This window comes from Phallusia mammillata, chromosome 4 (assembly GCF_965637545.1).
Source record: "Phallusia mammillata chromosome 4, kaPhaMamm4.hap1.1, whole genome shotgun sequence".
NCBI lineage: Eukaryota > Metazoa > Chordata > Ascidiacea > Phlebobranchia > Ascidiidae > Phallusia > Phallusia mammillata.
This window is the reverse complement of record NC_137255.1, coordinates 1162795-1181042: the sequence shown is the minus strand read 5'-3', so window position 1 is coordinate 1181042 and position 18248 is coordinate 1162795. Positions and strand designations below refer to the sequence as shown.

The 18248-nt window shown below is 36.6% G+C and overlaps 5 protein-coding genes and 4 pseudogenes across 9 annotated transcripts; 1 reads left to right on the top strand and 8 right to left on the bottom strand.

Annotated features, from left to right (window-relative positions):
• Window positions 1-53: 53 nt before the first annotated feature.
• On the bottom strand, window positions 54-5992 carry LOC145224771 (origin recognition complex subunit 5-like). The gene is made up of 10 exons (XM_080091353.1): window positions 5735-5992; window positions 5202-5384; window positions 5060-5134; window positions 4618-4729; window positions 4423-4553; window positions 3497-3636; window positions 2847-3018; window positions 2191-2352; window positions 1522-1634; window positions 54-1385 (listed from the first exon to the last, which is right to left on the bottom strand). Exons 1-10 carry the CDS (start codon window positions 5897-5899, stop codon window positions 1340-1342), a joined length of 1299 nt encoding a protein of 432 aa, XP_079947479.1. The 5' UTR covers window positions 5900-5992; the 3' UTR covers window positions 54-1339.
• A 630-nt stretch (window positions 5993-6622) lies between these two features.
• Window positions 6623-7705, bottom strand: LOC145224781 (SNARE-associated protein Snapin-like). Its single transcript, XM_080091359.1, has 2 exons — window positions 7502-7705; window positions 6623-7035 (listed from the first exon to the last, which is right to left on the bottom strand). Exons 1-2 carry the CDS (start codon window positions 7619-7621, stop codon window positions 6757-6759), a joined length of 399 nt encoding a protein of 132 aa, XP_079947485.1. The 5' UTR covers window positions 7622-7705; the 3' UTR covers window positions 6623-6756.
• LOC145224777 (3-hydroxyacyl-CoA dehydrogenase type-2 pseudogene) lies at window positions 7699-8867 on the bottom strand (annotated as a pseudogene). The gene has a single exon (XR_013859744.1). The product of XR_013859744.1 is annotated as a 3-hydroxyacyl-CoA dehydrogenase type-2 pseudogene (transcript).
• A 23-nt stretch (window positions 8868-8890) lies between these two features.
• LOC145224776 (3-hydroxyacyl-CoA dehydrogenase type-2 pseudogene) lies at window positions 8891-10038 on the bottom strand (annotated as a pseudogene). The gene has a single exon (XR_013859743.1). The product of XR_013859743.1 is annotated as a 3-hydroxyacyl-CoA dehydrogenase type-2 pseudogene (transcript).
• Window positions 10039-10071: 33 nt separating this feature from the next.
• LOC145224774 (3-hydroxyacyl-CoA dehydrogenase type-2 pseudogene) lies at window positions 10072-11251 on the bottom strand (annotated as a pseudogene). Its single transcript, XR_013859741.1, has one exon. The product of XR_013859741.1 is annotated as a 3-hydroxyacyl-CoA dehydrogenase type-2 pseudogene (transcript).
• On the bottom strand, window positions 11227-12515 carry LOC145224775 (3-hydroxyacyl-CoA dehydrogenase type-2 pseudogene; annotated as a pseudogene). The gene has a single exon (XR_013859742.1). The product of XR_013859742.1 is annotated as a 3-hydroxyacyl-CoA dehydrogenase type-2 pseudogene (transcript).
• Window positions 12516-12528: 13 nt separating this feature from the next.
• On the bottom strand, window positions 12529-13711 carry LOC145224778 (3-hydroxyacyl-CoA dehydrogenase type-2-like). Its single transcript, XM_080091356.1, has one exon. The coding sequence runs from the start codon at window positions 13610-13612 to the stop codon at window positions 12833-12835; it is 780 nt and encodes a 259-aa protein (XP_079947482.1). The 5' UTR covers window positions 13613-13711; the 3' UTR covers window positions 12529-12832.
• Window positions 13712-13891: 180 nt separating this feature from the next.
• LOC145224780 (peptidyl-prolyl cis-trans isomerase-like 1) lies at window positions 13892-16082 on the top strand. Its single transcript, XM_080091358.1, has 4 exons — window positions 13892-14054; window positions 14313-14467; window positions 14756-14914; window positions 15596-16082. Exons 1-4 carry the CDS (start codon window positions 13999-14001, stop codon window positions 15751-15753), a joined length of 528 nt encoding a protein of 175 aa, XP_079947484.1. The 5' UTR covers window positions 13892-13998; the 3' UTR covers window positions 15754-16082.
• LOC145224772 (uncharacterized) lies at window positions 15936-17973 on the bottom strand. Its single transcript, XM_080091354.1, has 5 exons — window positions 17792-17973; window positions 17325-17440; window positions 17108-17194; window positions 16978-17039; window positions 15936-16645 (listed from the first exon to the last, which is right to left on the bottom strand). Exons 1-5 carry the CDS (start codon window positions 17958-17960, stop codon window positions 16138-16140), a joined length of 942 nt encoding a protein of 313 aa, XP_079947480.1. The 5' UTR covers window positions 17961-17973; the 3' UTR covers window positions 15936-16137.
• Window positions 17974-18248: the final 275 nt, after the last annotated feature.

The window sequence follows — 18248 nt, the reverse complement described above, 5'->3', positions numbered from 1 at the left end:
CTGGAATTGTCCGATTGTCTCGCCTTGTTTGCTACTTGATAAGTACAAAGTGCATCAGTGTCGCTGTGTTAAACTCATAAATTTCAGCAAACACAGTGTAAACATTTCAGCAAAACAATAAAAACACAATTTTAAAATGCAGTGGCGGCGTGTGCCTAAAATCAATGGGGGTGCTGCTCCCAGATTTGACAAAAGGTAATTTGACAAACACACAAGTGCGAAACGTAGCGGTTGTAAATATGCTAAAACATAAATGCAAAGATAAAACGGGTCTGAGAAGATAGGAACCTTGCATAAGTGTTCAGGTTGGACAGCATTTAAGAACAAATGCTAACAATCATGATCTGTTTGATCTAAGAACAACGGAGTAACACAGTGTTTATTCATCCATTATCAACAAACGACAAACTGTTCACAGATTAGCGACACAAATAATTATTTGCTACAGCTTAAAAAAAGCTGAATTTTAACAACTACATGTTTCTTTCAGCTCTTGTTGGTTGAAACATCTTTACTTTGGTATAATTTTTGTGCATAAACTAATATTTTCCAGACATAGAAACTGCTACTTGCTGCCTCATTTTGTAAGAAATAGCAGGGGTAAAATAAAACTGTTACAACTTCTGTAAAAACTCATCTCTAAATTTGCTCTCCCTTAAATCTAAACCACACCAATAAACCTTGTGCTTGCCTTCAACTAAAATGAATAGAGTTATAAATGATAACTTTCTCCTTGATTTCTAAATGACAACTAAGAAACTGTTATTCTATTAAGAGCACTACAAGACTTTCTGAATTCATATGCATCTCAGATAAGTTGGTATCCTTTTCAGAGTTGAAAAGTCCTGTTTTGCTATAGAAGTTTTGTCTTTTTTGTAATTCAACCAGTAAAATGTCATCTGGAATATTTTCCTACAACAATTTCAAAGCACAGCCCCATAATAGATAATGGTCCAATGCATATTATTATGAAAATAGTTACATGGTGTTGCAACCCCAATCCCTATGTACGAACCGCTTCTGGGGAAATGTAACATATACAAACACAAACATTTGTGAACACACAAAAATTAAAACATCTGTTGTGGAGAAGTCGTGCATTTTTTAATCATGCCTAACACTTGAAAACAATCCTTTTGTAATTTTTTTATACTCAACTTATAAAAGAATTTGTTTTTGAAACTCAATTAAACTCAAGTTCTTTCAGACAAATTGTGTGAATTTGTGTAAATAAATCAAAATCCATTGCAAAATACTGATCGTCTTGAAAGCGCGGCAGCCGAAAGTGACTCAAACTTCATTTCATCATTACTGGAGATGTACTTGCAATAGATGATTGTCACACAAAATCAAATAAATATCTCACAATGTCAAAGTTCATGGTCCTGAAATAAAAAAATAACATAATCAGATTTGTAAAGATTCATGAAGATTGCTTACACATTTACTTAAAAATAAAAGGAAACTACAACATTTTTCTGTTAAAAAGGGATTTTTAGGGTCTACAAATGACAGTCTTACTTAGCAACAGCGCTGATAAAGTCGAGGGATACTGTGCATTTGTATCGGGGACAATCTATTTCATCTTCATGGCCAATTTTGGCAAGCAGATGCAAGGTAACAAGTGTTGAAATCTAAATACACATGACACTGTTATTCATTTATCAGAGAATGTTGAAGTGAAGCCACAAAACAAAAACACAATAAAATGGTTTTATACAATGTATTTTTGACACACTGAATGTTTGTTTAAAAACAGAAAGGTTTTTTAATCATAGCTACAACAAACAAATGTACATTTTTACACATATTAATTCACCTATTTTTTACATTTTTATGATATTTTAGTGTAAAAGCATAGAGCCAATAAATGAATTGGCTAGTGTAGCCATTCAACGGCACTTCACTGTGGTTCCCAAGCAGTTGCTTGGCCATTGTGAGCCAGTTTCATCTGTGCTGTATGTCCAGTTGTGGCATCGCACAGACTAGGTGATGCATGGGGTTGTACCCTGTGCTCCCAACAAACTGGAGTGCCGTTGAATGGCTACACTAGCCAATGCGGCCGATCTCTCGTCACCAGCTGCACTGGTGAGACCTTATAGGTCGAAACAGTGTGCACTGTCTGCAGCTTATGATATTTTAGTTCCACAAAAATGGTTTAGTGATTTTAAAACAATGCACCAGGCTTACCTGTGAGAAAATATTGGCAGTAGGTGGCACCCTTGAGTCAACAATGGAGTAAAATATTGCCATCATTCTGTCGAGTGGAAATGCATGGGGACCGCGAAGGTGGCTGTTCTTTCTCTCATCCTTTTTCATGGATCGAGCAGTTTTCTTCATACGACCTGCATTCTGATTGCATAAAGTTTTGTGTGAAAAAAAGTATTTGAATCAAAAAGTTGAAAGACAAAAAAAAAAAAAAAAAGTAAAAAAAGTAGATCTGAGTGAATAATTTGAGCTTTGTTTCACTTGGTGAAAGAACGCATAGCCTCACAATTGCACTGAAACAATCACCAAGTCGGAAATAGCTTCGCAAGGTTAAAACGTTATGGAGCGCAAAATAGTGGACTAAGTGCACTGCAGCTACACCATATTGTGAAGCGTTATGCGGCAGGAGCTCACCAGAAAGTGAGTGTAACATGACTGGGGGGAGTCTTTAGTGGGGCCAGTTGAGGGGCCGTAGAATCTTTAAGTGAAGAGTTTAGTTTTTTTTTGTGCAAGAGCACATTTCAAAATAGGCGAACTTTTTTATGTGCTGACTTTGGGTTTCTTCACTGCATTTGTTCAAAAATTTCAGAAGTTCAGAAACATAAGTGCTATGAATGCATTCCCTATTATTTTTTTACCTTCACAAAGAATCTTTTATCTGTGCTGGCAGGATTGTAAGAGGCAATGTAGGCTGCGATCAGCAAAAACTTGGAGTAAAATGGAAGTTCGATTGTGTCGCTATTCTTTACTGGTTTCAAAACTGTTGCATCACCAGATTCTGTGATGTCATGTAGTTTCATCCATTCCTCACTGGGCATAACAGTGGATGATTTACGATTAAGTTTAGTTACAACATATGACAAGCAGCCATGCAAGCTTCTAAAACAGTTAATTTAAAACTTTTAGCAAATGTTAAAACTTCAATACTCAAGTCTTTTGCATGCCCAAAGCTTAGTAACAGTCAATAATTGACCTAGAGAGGTGTTTTTCCCATATACAACCATTTTATATGTTATATATCCTATTCGCAAACTTACTATACACGCCATTTAACCTACTACCTTTTACAGAAGGGGACCCATATTAAAGTTACTGCACAGTACACAAGGCACTTGTGAAAAGCAACTAATTACAAATAATGGGAACATGCAATTGCAAAGAATGTTGCCTCTATTATACAGCTAATTATACGAAAGAGTTAGAAATACATCAGTCAATTAAGTGGAATTAGCAAATAACTTGTTACTGTCACAAATCAATCAAATTAAATACAAAGTAAACAAGTTACCTTGAAACTTTCCTAAGATATAATTGTTGCAGAGCTTCTTTGAGATGAGGTTCAACGTGTTTCCACAACTTGTGTTTGTCACCTTCATCAAACTTTCCAGCCTTCACCGGCGCACAGTAAGTACTGAAGTTTAACTCCGACTAAAGAATGTTTCAAAATAAGTAAATTAGTTACTAGTAAGTAAGTAACTAAAAATAAGTAACTGCTAACTTTTGGTAGTATATTATAACAGTTGTATGTATAATAATACACTTAAAAGTTTGATAAACTTGGAGTCATCCACCATTTATTCAAAGAGTCATTCTACCTGTTGGCTATATAGATAATATGTATACATGTTAAATAAATGATGGACCACTTCAAGCTCATCGAAGTTTATAGTCTCATAAACAGTGTTTTTTAAGGTGTTTTGTTTCTCCAGCGGTTTCCCAAAATTTGGAAATGGCTATTTTTTGGTATTTAAATGAAACACTTGCGGTCTCTTAAAACTACTTAGCGGTCACCCAAACCAAACCTTAAAAAAACCTGCTCATAAATAACTATGAAAACAAATTAAAAACACCTGTGCAGATACAAAGAAGAACAGTATTTTGTGCATTATAAAAAAGTGTTTAAAACCTTTTATTTGATCTTATTCATAACAAATGACATATGCCTCTGTAAACGGTTAAGTTACTGGGGATTTTAAACCAGTCAAATATTAGGCATTGAGGGGGCATTCATAGGCTGATCCTAAAAATTGTACGATTTCATTCTTGAATATGAAATTATGTGGAAAAAAATAAGTTGCACCTAAAAGATGGCCATGTATTTTTTGCACATACCAGGTTTATGTACATGGCATAACATGATATATACATGAATGAGATCCTTGTATTTATATGGATGAATCAACTGGGTTATCTTTAAAATTTTATATTATTAACCAGATGCTTGAGTTCTCTGAGATCTCTACAGGCCAGAGAGAAAACTGCAAGTACAATACTAATGTAATGTTGATAGAATTCTCGATCAACGCCATCTGGTCGACAGTGACACAGAATCTCACCCAGTTCACCTGGACGACAAAGTAAACATTTGTCAAATGCAGCAAAGTTCAAATTGCAACATAAATAACTTACTTTTTGTATAATCTGGAAAAAACACAATAAAAGGCTGTCTAATGCCAACTCCATTGTAAAATTTTTCCCATGGCAACTCACTAACAAGGATCACACAGAAGTTAAGAGAAGTCTAAAAAAATAATCCTTAATTATATTATGCAGGCAATCGGTATGTACTAAATCGTAATTGGGAGTGAAATCTTATTATTACTTCCCTAAGCAGACCTACAAGTTAGTGAAAATGTTCATAAAAAACATTAAGTCATTCATCCATAAGATTTTATATAAATATTTTTCGCCTTTATGGCATTGTCAGTATCTGTAAACACACCATGTGGACAAATTGCATACATAAAACATCCAACTGGGTAAAATGTATAAGATTGGTAAAGACTGTCAATGTAAATCTGCCGCAACAAAGTGTTTACATCTAAAGTTGCACATATGTTAACCCACTTACCAGCTCTTGCAAGTTGATCAGGGCTGGAAGAAGATTCACCTCCCGATCTCTCAACCTCTCGGCTTTGTCAAAAACCTTCGAAGAAAACATTAGAGGATTTAACTCACAAAAATCTGTTTCAGGACAACAGCAGATCACATACAATGTAAGCAGTTTCATTCCAACCCTGGCTTTCATAAACTTTTCTTAAATTTCTTGCAAGGTCGTTCAAGTTGTCGCATTTCCAACTTCCAAGGTCATTGTCTCCACTTAAACCTTGCAAAATTGCCGAGAACAAAACTGAGTTTGTGTAACATTCGGTGCAGTTAACAACAACATGGGGAACCTAGAAAAACAGGAAAACAATTAAAGCAAAACAAAATATCATGCAGTTGTACACTGGTGGGATTCAAATTTTTTGTCAGCCAGTTTTATCACAATAGTCATACTTTTCAGCCGGCTTTGTTACAAAAAGTCCATTGACCAGTAATGCTAACTGGTTTGCAGATCTCATAAAATTTCGTGAGACGGTTCTATAGAACCGGCTGAATCCCACCACTGCATGTATGTAAAAAATAGTGAGGAGCAATTTCACACCTATCAAAAAAAGTTTTATAACATAAATTAAAAAATAGACCCGGATGATTTCCGTAAAATAAACCTTAAATGTTTTACTACAACATTTTAATAACTTACCTTCAATTTTTCTAAAACATGATTGAGAACGATTGTTTTTCCACAAGAAGAATGCCCATAAACAAACAAAGCAGGCATTGTTACATCAACAGGGTCACCAAATATGGAAATCAGTTGTTCGATCTGTTTCCCCCGAGCAGGTATTGCACTGGAGTCATGTGACATGTTGCCAGTAGCAACAGGCACACAGGATACTTGTTGCCAAAATATGCAGGTAAAATTTTACATGGTGCTACTGTGTTAATACAAACAATAAGTTTCTGTAAATGAAAAAAAAAACGCTTGTGAACAATCATATGCGGAAAGTGTAATAACATTGTATGAAGCAAAACCCTAAATGAAACACAGAACACATGAAATTCACCTACAACTGTTGTTCTAAGTACGGTCATTCTCTTAACAAACGATTATACTACAAAACGGGTTTTGGACACCACCATTAGATTTACTTTAAGTTTTTACTAAAAAGACGTAATTTGGTATGCTTTTGCTGCCCTGACAATTGCAAAAACGGCTAAGTTTTGTATTAATTTTTAACACATACAATTTTTAAAAATCTGCTACATGAAGGATTTTACTCGCTATTACACAAACTGCAAAGCAATATTTAAACAAAATCATGTGAAAAGGCTGTTGATTTTTTGTAATACATTTTAAGATATATCTGTGTTTGACAAATGTGAAAAATGAGAGAATAATTTGGATGGAAAACATTTCTATTGCAAATTGGTGACCACAATACTAAAATATTGTTTTTTCACTCAGCAAATATGTTTCAAAGTATAAAGAAATTGTGGTTGGAAATATTTCAACATGTCTTCATTGGTTAAATTGCCATGATAGACTTTTAACATGACAACCAATCTGAGGAAAGAATATTTTAACAAGTTCTACATTATCATTGGTTTTATTGTAGTTTGATATATATCTTGGTCAAGAATAAAAAAGCGAAATAAGAAATGTAATACATTGCACAGAAATCAAATAATGCTACATTAAAAAGTAACCAAGCAACATCTTCTTTAACTTTGTGATGTTCCTGCAATATCAATGGGGATTTGCTCAGAATTTAAAGCAACATTCTGGTGAGCTTGTTTCCTAATAGTTTCTTGTGCCGTGCTTCGTTGAAGTTTGTTCAATCTATCTTGTACATTCTGTACAATGTTGCTCACCAGCACCACCCGGCGTTTGGTGTTGATAAGTCGTCGTATGTAGGGTTCCAGATCAACGTCCAATGCTTGTTCCTCACTGATACGTTGCAGTTCATTGCTCACTGCATCAATGGTGTTACGAAGTTCCAGCTAGATGATTAGAAAAACAATGATTTCAAACAAATATTAATGTAGTTTGTGCTTGGATGTTTAGTTTTGCTCATCTCTGGGTAAAATTGTTTCAAAATATTAAACTCCCTACACAAATCCTGTCTTATAATTCATTTCCCATCTATTTCGACTGGAGCGTCAACTGTTTTGCAAAAGAATTAGGTAGTCACTAATGTAAACCAATAAAGATGGACATAGGTTTTTCTAGCCTACACCTTGCCATCTAGGAATGTTTGGTGGTGACCGGCTGATTCTGTATGACACCTTTAATGGGCCTGGCATAATGTAAGATTGAAGTAACACAAATTTGTGTAGACACAATAGTATTGAAAGCCCTATTGCCCACTAAATTTGATTTCCTTACATCAACTAAAATAGCTTCTCAAGGAAACCAATAATGTTCAGTGACTGTTTTTACACAGTAGTTACACTTTCAACCACCAACCTGGCTTTGACGGACAGCAGCAACATTTAAGTCAATCTTTTCAACAGCCGGCTTGATTATAGCAAACAGATTGTCTTCAATTTTCGGTTCGGCTTCTTGGCTGGTTGAAGGAGACGTCATGTTTGTAATCTCACCAATTTATGATCAGCAAATTAACTAAATTTTTTTGTCACACTCGGTCAAATTATTTGATAAACCTGTTGGAATTAAAAGACTTTTAAAATCAAAAAATGCATAGAACCAATGTTGATTATAAAACAAGTAAAACGTACACAAAATAAGCCTCAAATAATACTTTTGGGGCGTTGTCACTAAGTGCATTCCATGATCTAAACATTTCCAACACACAAAGTTTAAAAGTGATTATAAAACCTGATTTTGAAAAGTCTCTGCAATTACATAACTGACACCTAAAAATAAAATATATCCACAAAAAAAATTATATAATTATGAGTTTGCACAATGGGTATATGTTAACATATAATATTCGCAATTTTGCGTAAAATACAAGATTTGTTTCTGAATCTTGGCTAAAATAATGAACAGGAAACTAATTTACAAATTTGCTTTTACAGGTCCAACTCTTTTACCACTCGACTGCATTCGAATTCCGGCATCAATTCGTAAAACTTCCCCATTTAACATTTCGTTTTCAATGACAGTTTGAACAAGATGAGCAAACTCTTCAGGATTGCCGAATCGTCGTGGAAACAAAACATCAGCAAAGGTTTTTTCCTGGCCCTGCTTCGAAATCTGATTGATCATGGCCGTGTTGAACAACCCGGGAGCGATGGCAACAACTCGAATCCCACAAACAGCAAGGTCACGAGCCATTGGCAAGGTCATACTTGAAATTCCACCCTTAGCTGCGCTGTAAGCAGCCGAGCTCATGGTGCCGTCAAAAGCAGCAACACTGGATGTGTTAATGATGACACCACGCTCACCACTAGGTCCAGGAGCATTTTTTGCCATTTCTTTAGAACACAGTGAGCTTACATTAAATGTACCGTTAATATGAATATCAATTACTCTACGGAAAAGATCAAAAGAATGTACGGTCTTCTTTCGTGGACTGTAAGTTTTTGCTGCGACCAAAACACCTGCACAGTTAACTGCAATGTTGATTTGATTCCACTTTAACATAACAGCTGCAATCGCTTTTTTTACATCGTCTTGTGAAGTGACATCCCCGGGAACAAACATGCATCTCTTATTATCAATTTGTGCAGCGACCTCTTGACCTTGAGAGGTTGGAAGGTCAAACAAAGCAACCGAACAGCCATTCTTCACCAATCTTAACGCTGTGGCCTTACCCAACCCAGATGCACCACCAGTTACCAAGGCAACCTTTCCTAACAACTTCATTTTTAACAAAACCCTGATACAAAGTTGTTTAAACACAATTGATTCTATTAGGACAAAAAACAATCATTGCATATTGCACTAAAACAATTGAAAGTAATTAACTTGTAATAACCTGTTCTATTAATCTCCGCAAGTGCAAAAATCACATCACATGCAAACAAAACATGCAACACCTTTTCTATGTGATGAATCATAATTCAGTGATTAAAATGATTTGACACCTAATACATTCAGAGGTATCTCATACATTCACAAATTGTTCGTTGGAAGAGGTAAACAAGATACAGTGCACTTAAAAAAGCAAAATCAGCTCCTGCGTTGATACTTATCTGCTTGTTTTGTCATAATTTACGCAAATTCTACAGTTTACTGCCCACAGGCCTGAGTGCTTTTTCCGGGGGATGAACCCTCTGACCAGCATCAAGTCGAATTACACAAGCATTTAACATTTGATTCTCGGCAATAACCTGCACCATGTGTGCAAACTCATCAGGATGACCAGGGCGATATGGAAATGCTATTCCTTGCAAAGCTTCTGTACTCTGACTGCTGGTTAAATGGGACGTCATTGGTGTATCGAAATATCCTGCTGCAATTGTGACGACCCTGATACCACATTGAGCAAGATCGCGAGCCATTGGCAAGGTCATGCTAGCAATTCCACCTTTAGCAGAGCAATATGCTACAAGGCCAAGCTGTCCATCCAGTGCCATGACACTTGAAGTGTTTATGATTACTCCTCTCTCGCCACTTGGACCATGTTTGTTTTTAGCCATTTCCTTTGCAGCCAATCGACAAACATTAAATGTTCCCAGCAAATGAACATTAACACAATGTTGAAACGTTTCCAAACTGTGTGGGCGACCAGATTTTGCATTGTATGTTCTCTTTGCAAACGCAAATCCTGCACAATTGACAGCAATATCCAATTGACCCCAGTGAGTAATAATCTGATCCATTGCATTTTCAACATCTTTCACAGACGTAACATCGCACGGACAAAACATACACACATGCAAACCAATTTGTGTGGCAACTTTTTCACCAGCCGAGCTCGGTAGATCGAGAATTGCAACTATACATCCATTGTTGATCAAACGTTGAACGGTGGCTTTGCCCAAACCAGATGCTCCACCAGTAACAAGTGCAACTTTACCTTTTAAATCAATCATTTTTAGGGCCAGTGCTTCCTATTTGCTAATCTACTAAAGAATAAAATTACAACAGAAATCAAAATGAGATTGCAAAATTCGACAGAAAAAAAAAACAAATGAGAAAAATCACAAAAATGATTATATATACTGAACCTGGAATAGTAGAACAAAACAAAATGTTGCAGTATAGTGAACAACTTTGGCATAATTACAAATTCTTAACACACACATAACGCATCACAATACTGCAGATAGCCAATGTAAAATCAAGAAAGAAATTGAATGCATATATATATAACATTAATATATTTTTTATAATTTGTTAGCTGGTTTGCCTACAACTTGCTTTTCATCAGAGTCATTTCTTTCTGAGTTTTTCGATCACCGATCTGCAAGCGCTGACCACCATCAATACGAATAACACAACCATTTAACATTTGGTTCTCAACACTGGATTGAACCAAGTGGGCAAACTCGTCAGGCTGCCCGTATCGCCGAGGAAACACTATATCCTCCGTATTCCGTATTTTAGACTTTTCGCTACCAGCCTGTGCCATGGGCGTGTCAAAACTACCAGGGGCCACAGCGATAACTCGGATCCCACACACAGCAAGGTCACGAGCCATTGGCAAGGTCATACTTGCAACACCACCTTTAGCTGCACTGTAAGGTAATGTTCCGATCTGACCATCATAAGCTGCAATACTAGCAGTGTTTACAATCACTCCTCGTTCACCACTAGGACCAGGGGGATTTTTTGCCATCTCCTTTGCTGCCAATCGACAGACATTAAAAGTTCCATTTAAATTCACATTCACATTTCTCTCAAATTCACTTAGTGGATAAACTTCCTTTGTCAGGCCGTGGTAGATTCGTTGGGGTAATGCAGCCATTCCAGCACAGTTAACAGCGATATCCAAACGACCCCAGTGAGTGACAATCTGATCCATTGCATTTTCAACATCTTTCACAGATGTAACATCGCACGGACAAAACATACACACATGCAAACCAATTTGTGTGGCAACTTTTTCACCAGCCGAACTCGGTAGATCGAGAATTGCAACTTTACATCCATTGTTGATCAAACGTTGAGCGGTGGCTTTGCCCAAACCAGATGCTCCACCAGTAACAAGTGCAACTTTACCTTTTAACTCAATCATTTTGAAGTTTATTGGTTAATAGTTTCACAGATCTTGACAAAAATCTGTAAGGATTAGAAATAGAACTATTATATCTTTGCAAAAAAAGTTTTAAACACTTAAGCTTGGTTCAAGACAAGATATAAAAAAGTTAAAATTGCACCATGGTGAAAAAATCTTTAGTTCTGTGAGCCACTGAATAAATTTAAAACACACTATAAGTCCAATTCCCATTTACAAAGCAGTGCAGTAACTTTTAAGGATGTAAGCCAAATGAAAAAGATGGCCCAATTCACTCTGTTGCAAAAATTGCAACTTTTAAAATAAAATTCCCCATAAAAGTATACGAACATATTCACCAGAAAACTAAAAAACAGTGGAATTAAAAAACGAATAAAAAATTAAATAAATTAAAATACTTATGTCAAAGCATTCAACACTATTAGTAATAAAGACATAATAAATGTTTATCAAAAGAAACTAACAAATTATTAAAATCATTTACTTTCACAAAAGGAACTACAATTTGTTATTTGGTATTTCTTTAACCGTTTTTCTGTTTCCAGCCTGATTTCGCAAACCAGCATCGAGTCGAATTATGCAGGCATTTAACATTTGATTTTCAGCAATCAACTGAACAACATGAGCAAATTCATCAGGTTGACCGAGTCGCTGTGGAAACACTATATCCTCCATAGTCCGGAGGTGGGCTTTTTTCGGCAGGACATCGGCCATTGGTGTGTTGAAAACTCCAGGTGAGATGGCTACAACTCTGATGCCACACACAGCAAGGTCGCGGGCCATTGGCAAGGTCATACTTGCGACTCCACCTTTAGCACCACCATAACCAACTGAACCCATTGCTCCATCAGTTGCAGCAATGCTAGCAGTGGTTATGATAATTCCTCGTTCACCACTCGGTCCTGGCATGTTCTTTGCCATTTCCTTTGCAGCCAATCGACAAACATTGAATGTTCCGTTTAAGTTTACATCAATAGTTTTCTGAAAAGATTCAAGAGATAAGGTTTCTTTAGTACGATCATTGTACATAGCGCGAGGTGCAAAGACTCCAGCACAATTGACAGCAATATCCAATTGACCCCAGTGAGTGATAATCTGATCCATTGCATTTTCAACATCTTTCACAGATGTAACATCGCACGGACAAAACATACACACATGCAAACCAATTCGTGCGGCAACTTTTTCACCAGCCGAACCCGGTAGATCGAGAATTGCAACTTTACATCCATTGTTGATCAAACGTTGAACGGTGGCTTTGCCCAAACCAGATGCTCCACCAGTAACAAGTGCAACTTTACCTTTTAAATCAATCATTTTATCTCATGTGTTGCTTAACATACACCTGTAAGATACAATTTAAAAGGAATTATTTACTACACTAAGCAATGAAGATTATGAAGGGCATTGATTCTAATACTTTGGTATTTCATTGGTACTACTTAAAATAGCAATCACACACAGTTAAATATTAAGTTAACATACATACAAATGTTTGATACATGTTTAAGTTTACTGACATATAAACATTTTCAATCAAATACAGTGTGTGTGAGTTTAAATTGTCGTTGTGATGTTTCAAAACCCAATTAAGGTAAACTTTGGCATTGTCACTTTACATCATTACCAACGCTATTTTACAAAGTTAGTTATGGCTGCATTCGGATAGCAGCGTCCAATCTAATAACTTCACCATTTAACATTTGGTTTTCAATAATTGTTTCTACAAGATGAGCATATTCATCCGGGTTGCCGAGTCGATTAGGAAATGGTGACTGTTTTCCGAGTTCCTCCTTTACTTTTGCTGGCAATTTTCCAAGCAGTGGAGTTTCAAATAGTCCAGGTGCAATCGTCATTACCCGAATGCCACAGCTTGAAAGGTCCCTGGCAATGGGGAGAGTCATGCCAACAATCGCTCCTTTACTTGCGCTGTATGCTGCCTGTCCTATCTGTCCCTCAAACGCTGCCACACTTGCAGTATTAATAATCACACCTCGTTCAAAATCTGGACCCATTTCTCCGTTTGCCATCATTCTTGCAGCAAGACGAATAACATTAAAAGTGCCACATACGTTGACGTTCAACACTTGATCGAAATCATCCAAGGAATGAACTTGATTCCTCGCCGAGCTGAAAGTTTTTTTAGCGATTCCAATTCCAGCACAGTTCACCAAAACATTGAGTTTCCCCCATTTTTCTTGGCAAATGTCCAGAGCTTTCTGCACGTCTTCTGGACTTGTTACATCGCCCGGACAGAACACACAATTTTCTTTGTGAATTTTTGCTGATTCTTCCGCTCCTCCTGAAGATGGAAGATCAAACATCACAGTTTTGACTCCGTTTCTCACCAAACGATCAACGGTTGCTCTTCCCAAACCGGAGGCGCCCCCAGTTACCAAACCAACCATTTCCTTCAACATTCTTGCCATCTTAAAATACTTTTTGCAAACAATCAAATTCAACTGACAATTATTAGTTATTCAGTTTTGCGGTTCACACCTTCAAAATTTTAGATAAAAAATATATTATTTACTAGGCTTGACAGTGACTAAGCATTCTTTTCTGATTAAAACCCGTACGTTGCACTTTGCACAAGGATTTCTTGATCCAAATGTCAACAATGCTAAAAACCATTACAGTGCGTGTGCAGTGATGCGTGAAGCACAACACGTGCTAAGCGCGAAAAAAGCAAACGAAAAAAGAGAGAAGTGCGTAAGAAATCTTATTAATCAAACTGTACGTGTTTTGTTTTGATGAAAGTTTAACAAAATACAGTGAATTCTTGTAGCTACTTGCTAGGAAATAAAACAAAAACATGACAGGAATCCCGCCTACAACTTGGAGGCCACCAAATGTTGTCATGCAAACGTCGTAAGTATTTTTTATTTTAAAAAAGTAATAAACTTAGTTAATGAAGCTGCCCGTAATTACCTGTAATTTATTTACCAATTTTTACTGACTTTACTTACAAATTTTCATTAAAGAGAATTTTTGAATAGGACTAGGTTATCAATAATTTTTAGTTTATCAATAATTTTTAGCTTATGACAGCCCTAAAATGTTACTTTCGTTATCCATTTAAATTATGCTAAGTTGGTATAAGTTTGATACATTTTTTTCCTTTTATAGAATGGGATCTGTTGAAATTGAGTTGTACTGGAATCATGCCCCCAAAACCTGTTCCAACTTCGCTGAACTTTGTCGCAGAGGCTTTTACAACAATACCAAGTTTCACAGAATCATTCCTGACTTCATGATTCAAGGAGGAGATCCTACTGGCACAGGTAATGATGTATTTCCTGTCCAGGTATACATGCTACATGCAAACCGACTCAAATGCAAGGCTTTGAAAATTAATAAGTAAAATATTGGTCATAATTTAGCATTTTCAGCAGTTTGCTTTAGAAAAAAGTGATGAACGAAATGTTGTATTCCTGTAACACCCAGAGACCAGATACTATTCAGAACAGCAATACTATATTGTGCAATGATGTAATGAGCTCCTAACGAAACTTAAAACCAAAAGGCCCCAACAAGATCGTAATTGAGAGAAAATATTGTTCCTGTTATAGGTCGGGGAGGTGCTTCAATATATGGGCCAAGATTTAAAGACGAAATCCACAAAGAACTTAAGCATACTGGGGCAGGAATTTTGTCGATGGCAAACTCTGGTCCCGATACCAATGGAAGTCAGTTTTTCATCACTCTTGCTCCAACACAGTGGCTGGATGGTAAGATGAGTTATCTGTTGTTGGAAAGTTGGGTACAATGTTAATAAAGATGAGTATGGTTAATCCCATGTCCAATTTGGCAAGCTTGTTAGCTTTTTATGCATCTGACCAGCTATTTTTTCAAAACCTGACTGTATTTGTCTGTTTTATTTGTGTAGCCTACTTGTATTACTGGTGATGGGGCGATACCAGGTTTTGAAGCGAGTACGAGTACCACATGTATATACCTTCGATACCGAGTACAATTACAGAGTACTTAAGTGTAGTGTTGTACTTAGTTGTATATCATTGGCTAATTTATCTGCCATGGTTGGGGGGGGGGGGGACACACATGCCGAAAAATGTAATCTCCACATGATAGCAAAGAAGATATATATATGTAAACTGGCGGAACTTTTTTTTTGACCTGTCCGAAGCAAATATTGGCATAAAGTTTCCTGTATTCTTATGGTGTAAATCGGCCTCCGGTACTCGCACGTTGGTATCGAAAACTGAGACAAAATATTTCGATACCGAGTACGAGTAGCGATACCACTGAAATCGTTCGATACCAAGTACCGGGTACTCGTCCCATCACTATTTGTCTGTATTACTTTTCAGCCTTTCATATACAGTTATTTAGGGCTTTTGCATTTGCAAGTTTGTATCAAAATTTATTTGCGTTGTTGATTATTCTCACAGGAAAACACAGCATATTTGGACGAATAAGCAAAGGTTTGAAAATTATTAGAATGATCGGCATGGTTGAGGTGACGCAACAAGATCGACCAGTGCAAGATATTACTGTGAAGAATGCATATTGCCTGGATGACAGTGGAGAAAAGACGGATTACTACTGATGTAATGCACAATGTTTTCATGTGGAAAACAAGTTAAGATTGAATGCACTGGATACTACTCACGTTGTCTTGAATGCACACTTTTAAATGCTTCTCAAATATGAAGAACAGAAAGGAGCTTTTGAATGTCTAACAGTGCTGTCCAATGTTTACCTCTATTACACTGGTTTCAGTCAAGTCAATCAACTGCAAGTTGCCAGTTGCTGTTTTATTAAATGAACACAATCATTGAAACCTGTAGTTATTGCGTAACAAAGTAGTTGCTGGTTTATTATGAGCATTTTTGTCAAAAAATATTTCTACTTTATCAATACAAACACAACATTTAATGAGTGGTTCTCAAAGGCCAGCAAGCAAGTTCTATTTTTCCCATTTGCACAAAATTTAAAATCGTTGTTGCTGTGAGCTTGGTACATGGGGGTTTTGAGGGGGTATAAGCTGGGGTTGATTAAGGGGTCGTCTCGGGGGTGGGGGAGGCGGAAAGCTGTTAGCCGGCTGGGGGTTTGCCTGGCTATCTTGTATCTGGATTGTTATTAAGTTACTGCTTGGCCGTGGATTGGCAGTTGATTCTGTCACAGTAGACGGCAGACAGACAGGCATAGAAACAACAGGAGCTGCAGAGCTTGGTGGAGCAGAGACCATCATAAATGGGTCAGCCCGTGGAATGAGAGGAGGAGGAGGGACTGTTATGGGTGGGTGGGACCCTACAACACTGGCTGGGGGCAGCACAAGTGGGTGAGGAACGACGGGGTTTACTGGTTTGTGTCTGTGGTCCATGTGTGCCTGTAGATCCCGCTGAGAGAGATAAGTTCGTTTGCATGAATTTGTCACCGAACAAAGCCACACGCTGCCCAATGGACATTGCTCGATTCGCTGAACACTATCTTTGCATCTGCAAAAAAATGAATATCAACATAGACGCAAGTTTTATGTATAAATGGAAATGTTTTACTATTTCCAATAATGTTGTTACATCATAATCCACTAAATAAACATGGTACATTGAGTTTGTTTCGCTTAGTGAAAGAAAACATAGCAATATAATAGCAGTAGCACTAAAACTAAGAGTATAAAAACCAAGCCAGAAATAGCTACACAGTATTGAAACATTATGGAGCACAAAACAGTAAAGAGAACAATTGGTGGATAATGGCTAAACTTGTTGCAGCTACATCATATAGGTTTAAACTAACATTTTTGATATTATGTTTAGTGATTACCAACCTTGGACAATTGTTGTCAGTTTTCTTTGCACACGAAAAACAAAACACATGTTTGCATGGAATCTGCAACAAGCAACAAAGTGATTTGTACATGTAAAAACACAGAACAAAGCAAAGTTATTATCAATTACCATTCTTCCATAACTTCTGATCGGCAGTGAACAAGTCTCACAAACATGAATCATTGGATCCTTCATCTTTCTTCCAATCAAATGAATCTACAAAAACAACATAAGTAATATTAAATATACCTTATGTGAAGGACAACAGACAGTAATATTATACCATACTTAAAGTTAAATTGATAAACAACTGTTATGCAAAATTTACCACCACTTGCCTAAGTACCTGTATATCACATGAAAATGGATTTGAATCAGTGAATTGCTGCCTTCCACCTTCATGACTACCGCCTCCTGGTGGTCGGTTGGTGTTGTGATATCGGTTCCCATCACGAAAGTTATCTGAGTAAAAACACCTGATAGGTGACAAGGTACATCACATAGTTAAGGTTACTTTAGATGAAGAATGAAAACACAAAGATCCCATATTCCCATTGCACCCCAAAATTGCCAAGCAACGTTACAACAACACTATGTGAAAGTCCATCACTTGTGATTAGCAGTAGAACATGATTTAGTTACGAAAATATCAATAACAACCGTTTACCACATGTTAAAAAAATTAAATGAAGGTAGTGTGTTTATGTGGCGTGTTACTTAATTAAGAGGACACTTACGCTGTCAATAATTGTAAATGAAAGTACATTTAACAGTGTCAAAAAGGATGAAAAAAGTAGTTTCTTAGCAAAGCACCTGAGTCCGATCTCCAATTCCAATCTCTTGAATGTTTTCGGTATCTTGGGTGGTAATTTTCGTTGTGATTATTCTTCTGATATCGCCGCTTTTTGTTTGCAGCAGGATCCATTTTTCTACTCAGTACTCTACTCACCAAATCAAAGGAACCATATGTCAGATTAATCATCAGAATGCGCTTGTATTTAGAGAAAAAACGAAAGACTGTATTTAAGGCAAAATAGCAAAACGTGAAACATTTGTAGAATAAAAAAATAAGATTACAAAAAGCATAAAAAAGACAATTTAGTTAATTACTGCATAAATGAACAATTATTTAAAAGCAACACAAGAGTAAAACTTATGGTAAACGTTTAATACATTGTAAATGGATGAATAAAAAACATGTTAGATTGGGAAATTTGGTGTTGTACCTTGCTTACATGCGGCATTCGGTTTTGTTAAACTTTCTCAATTT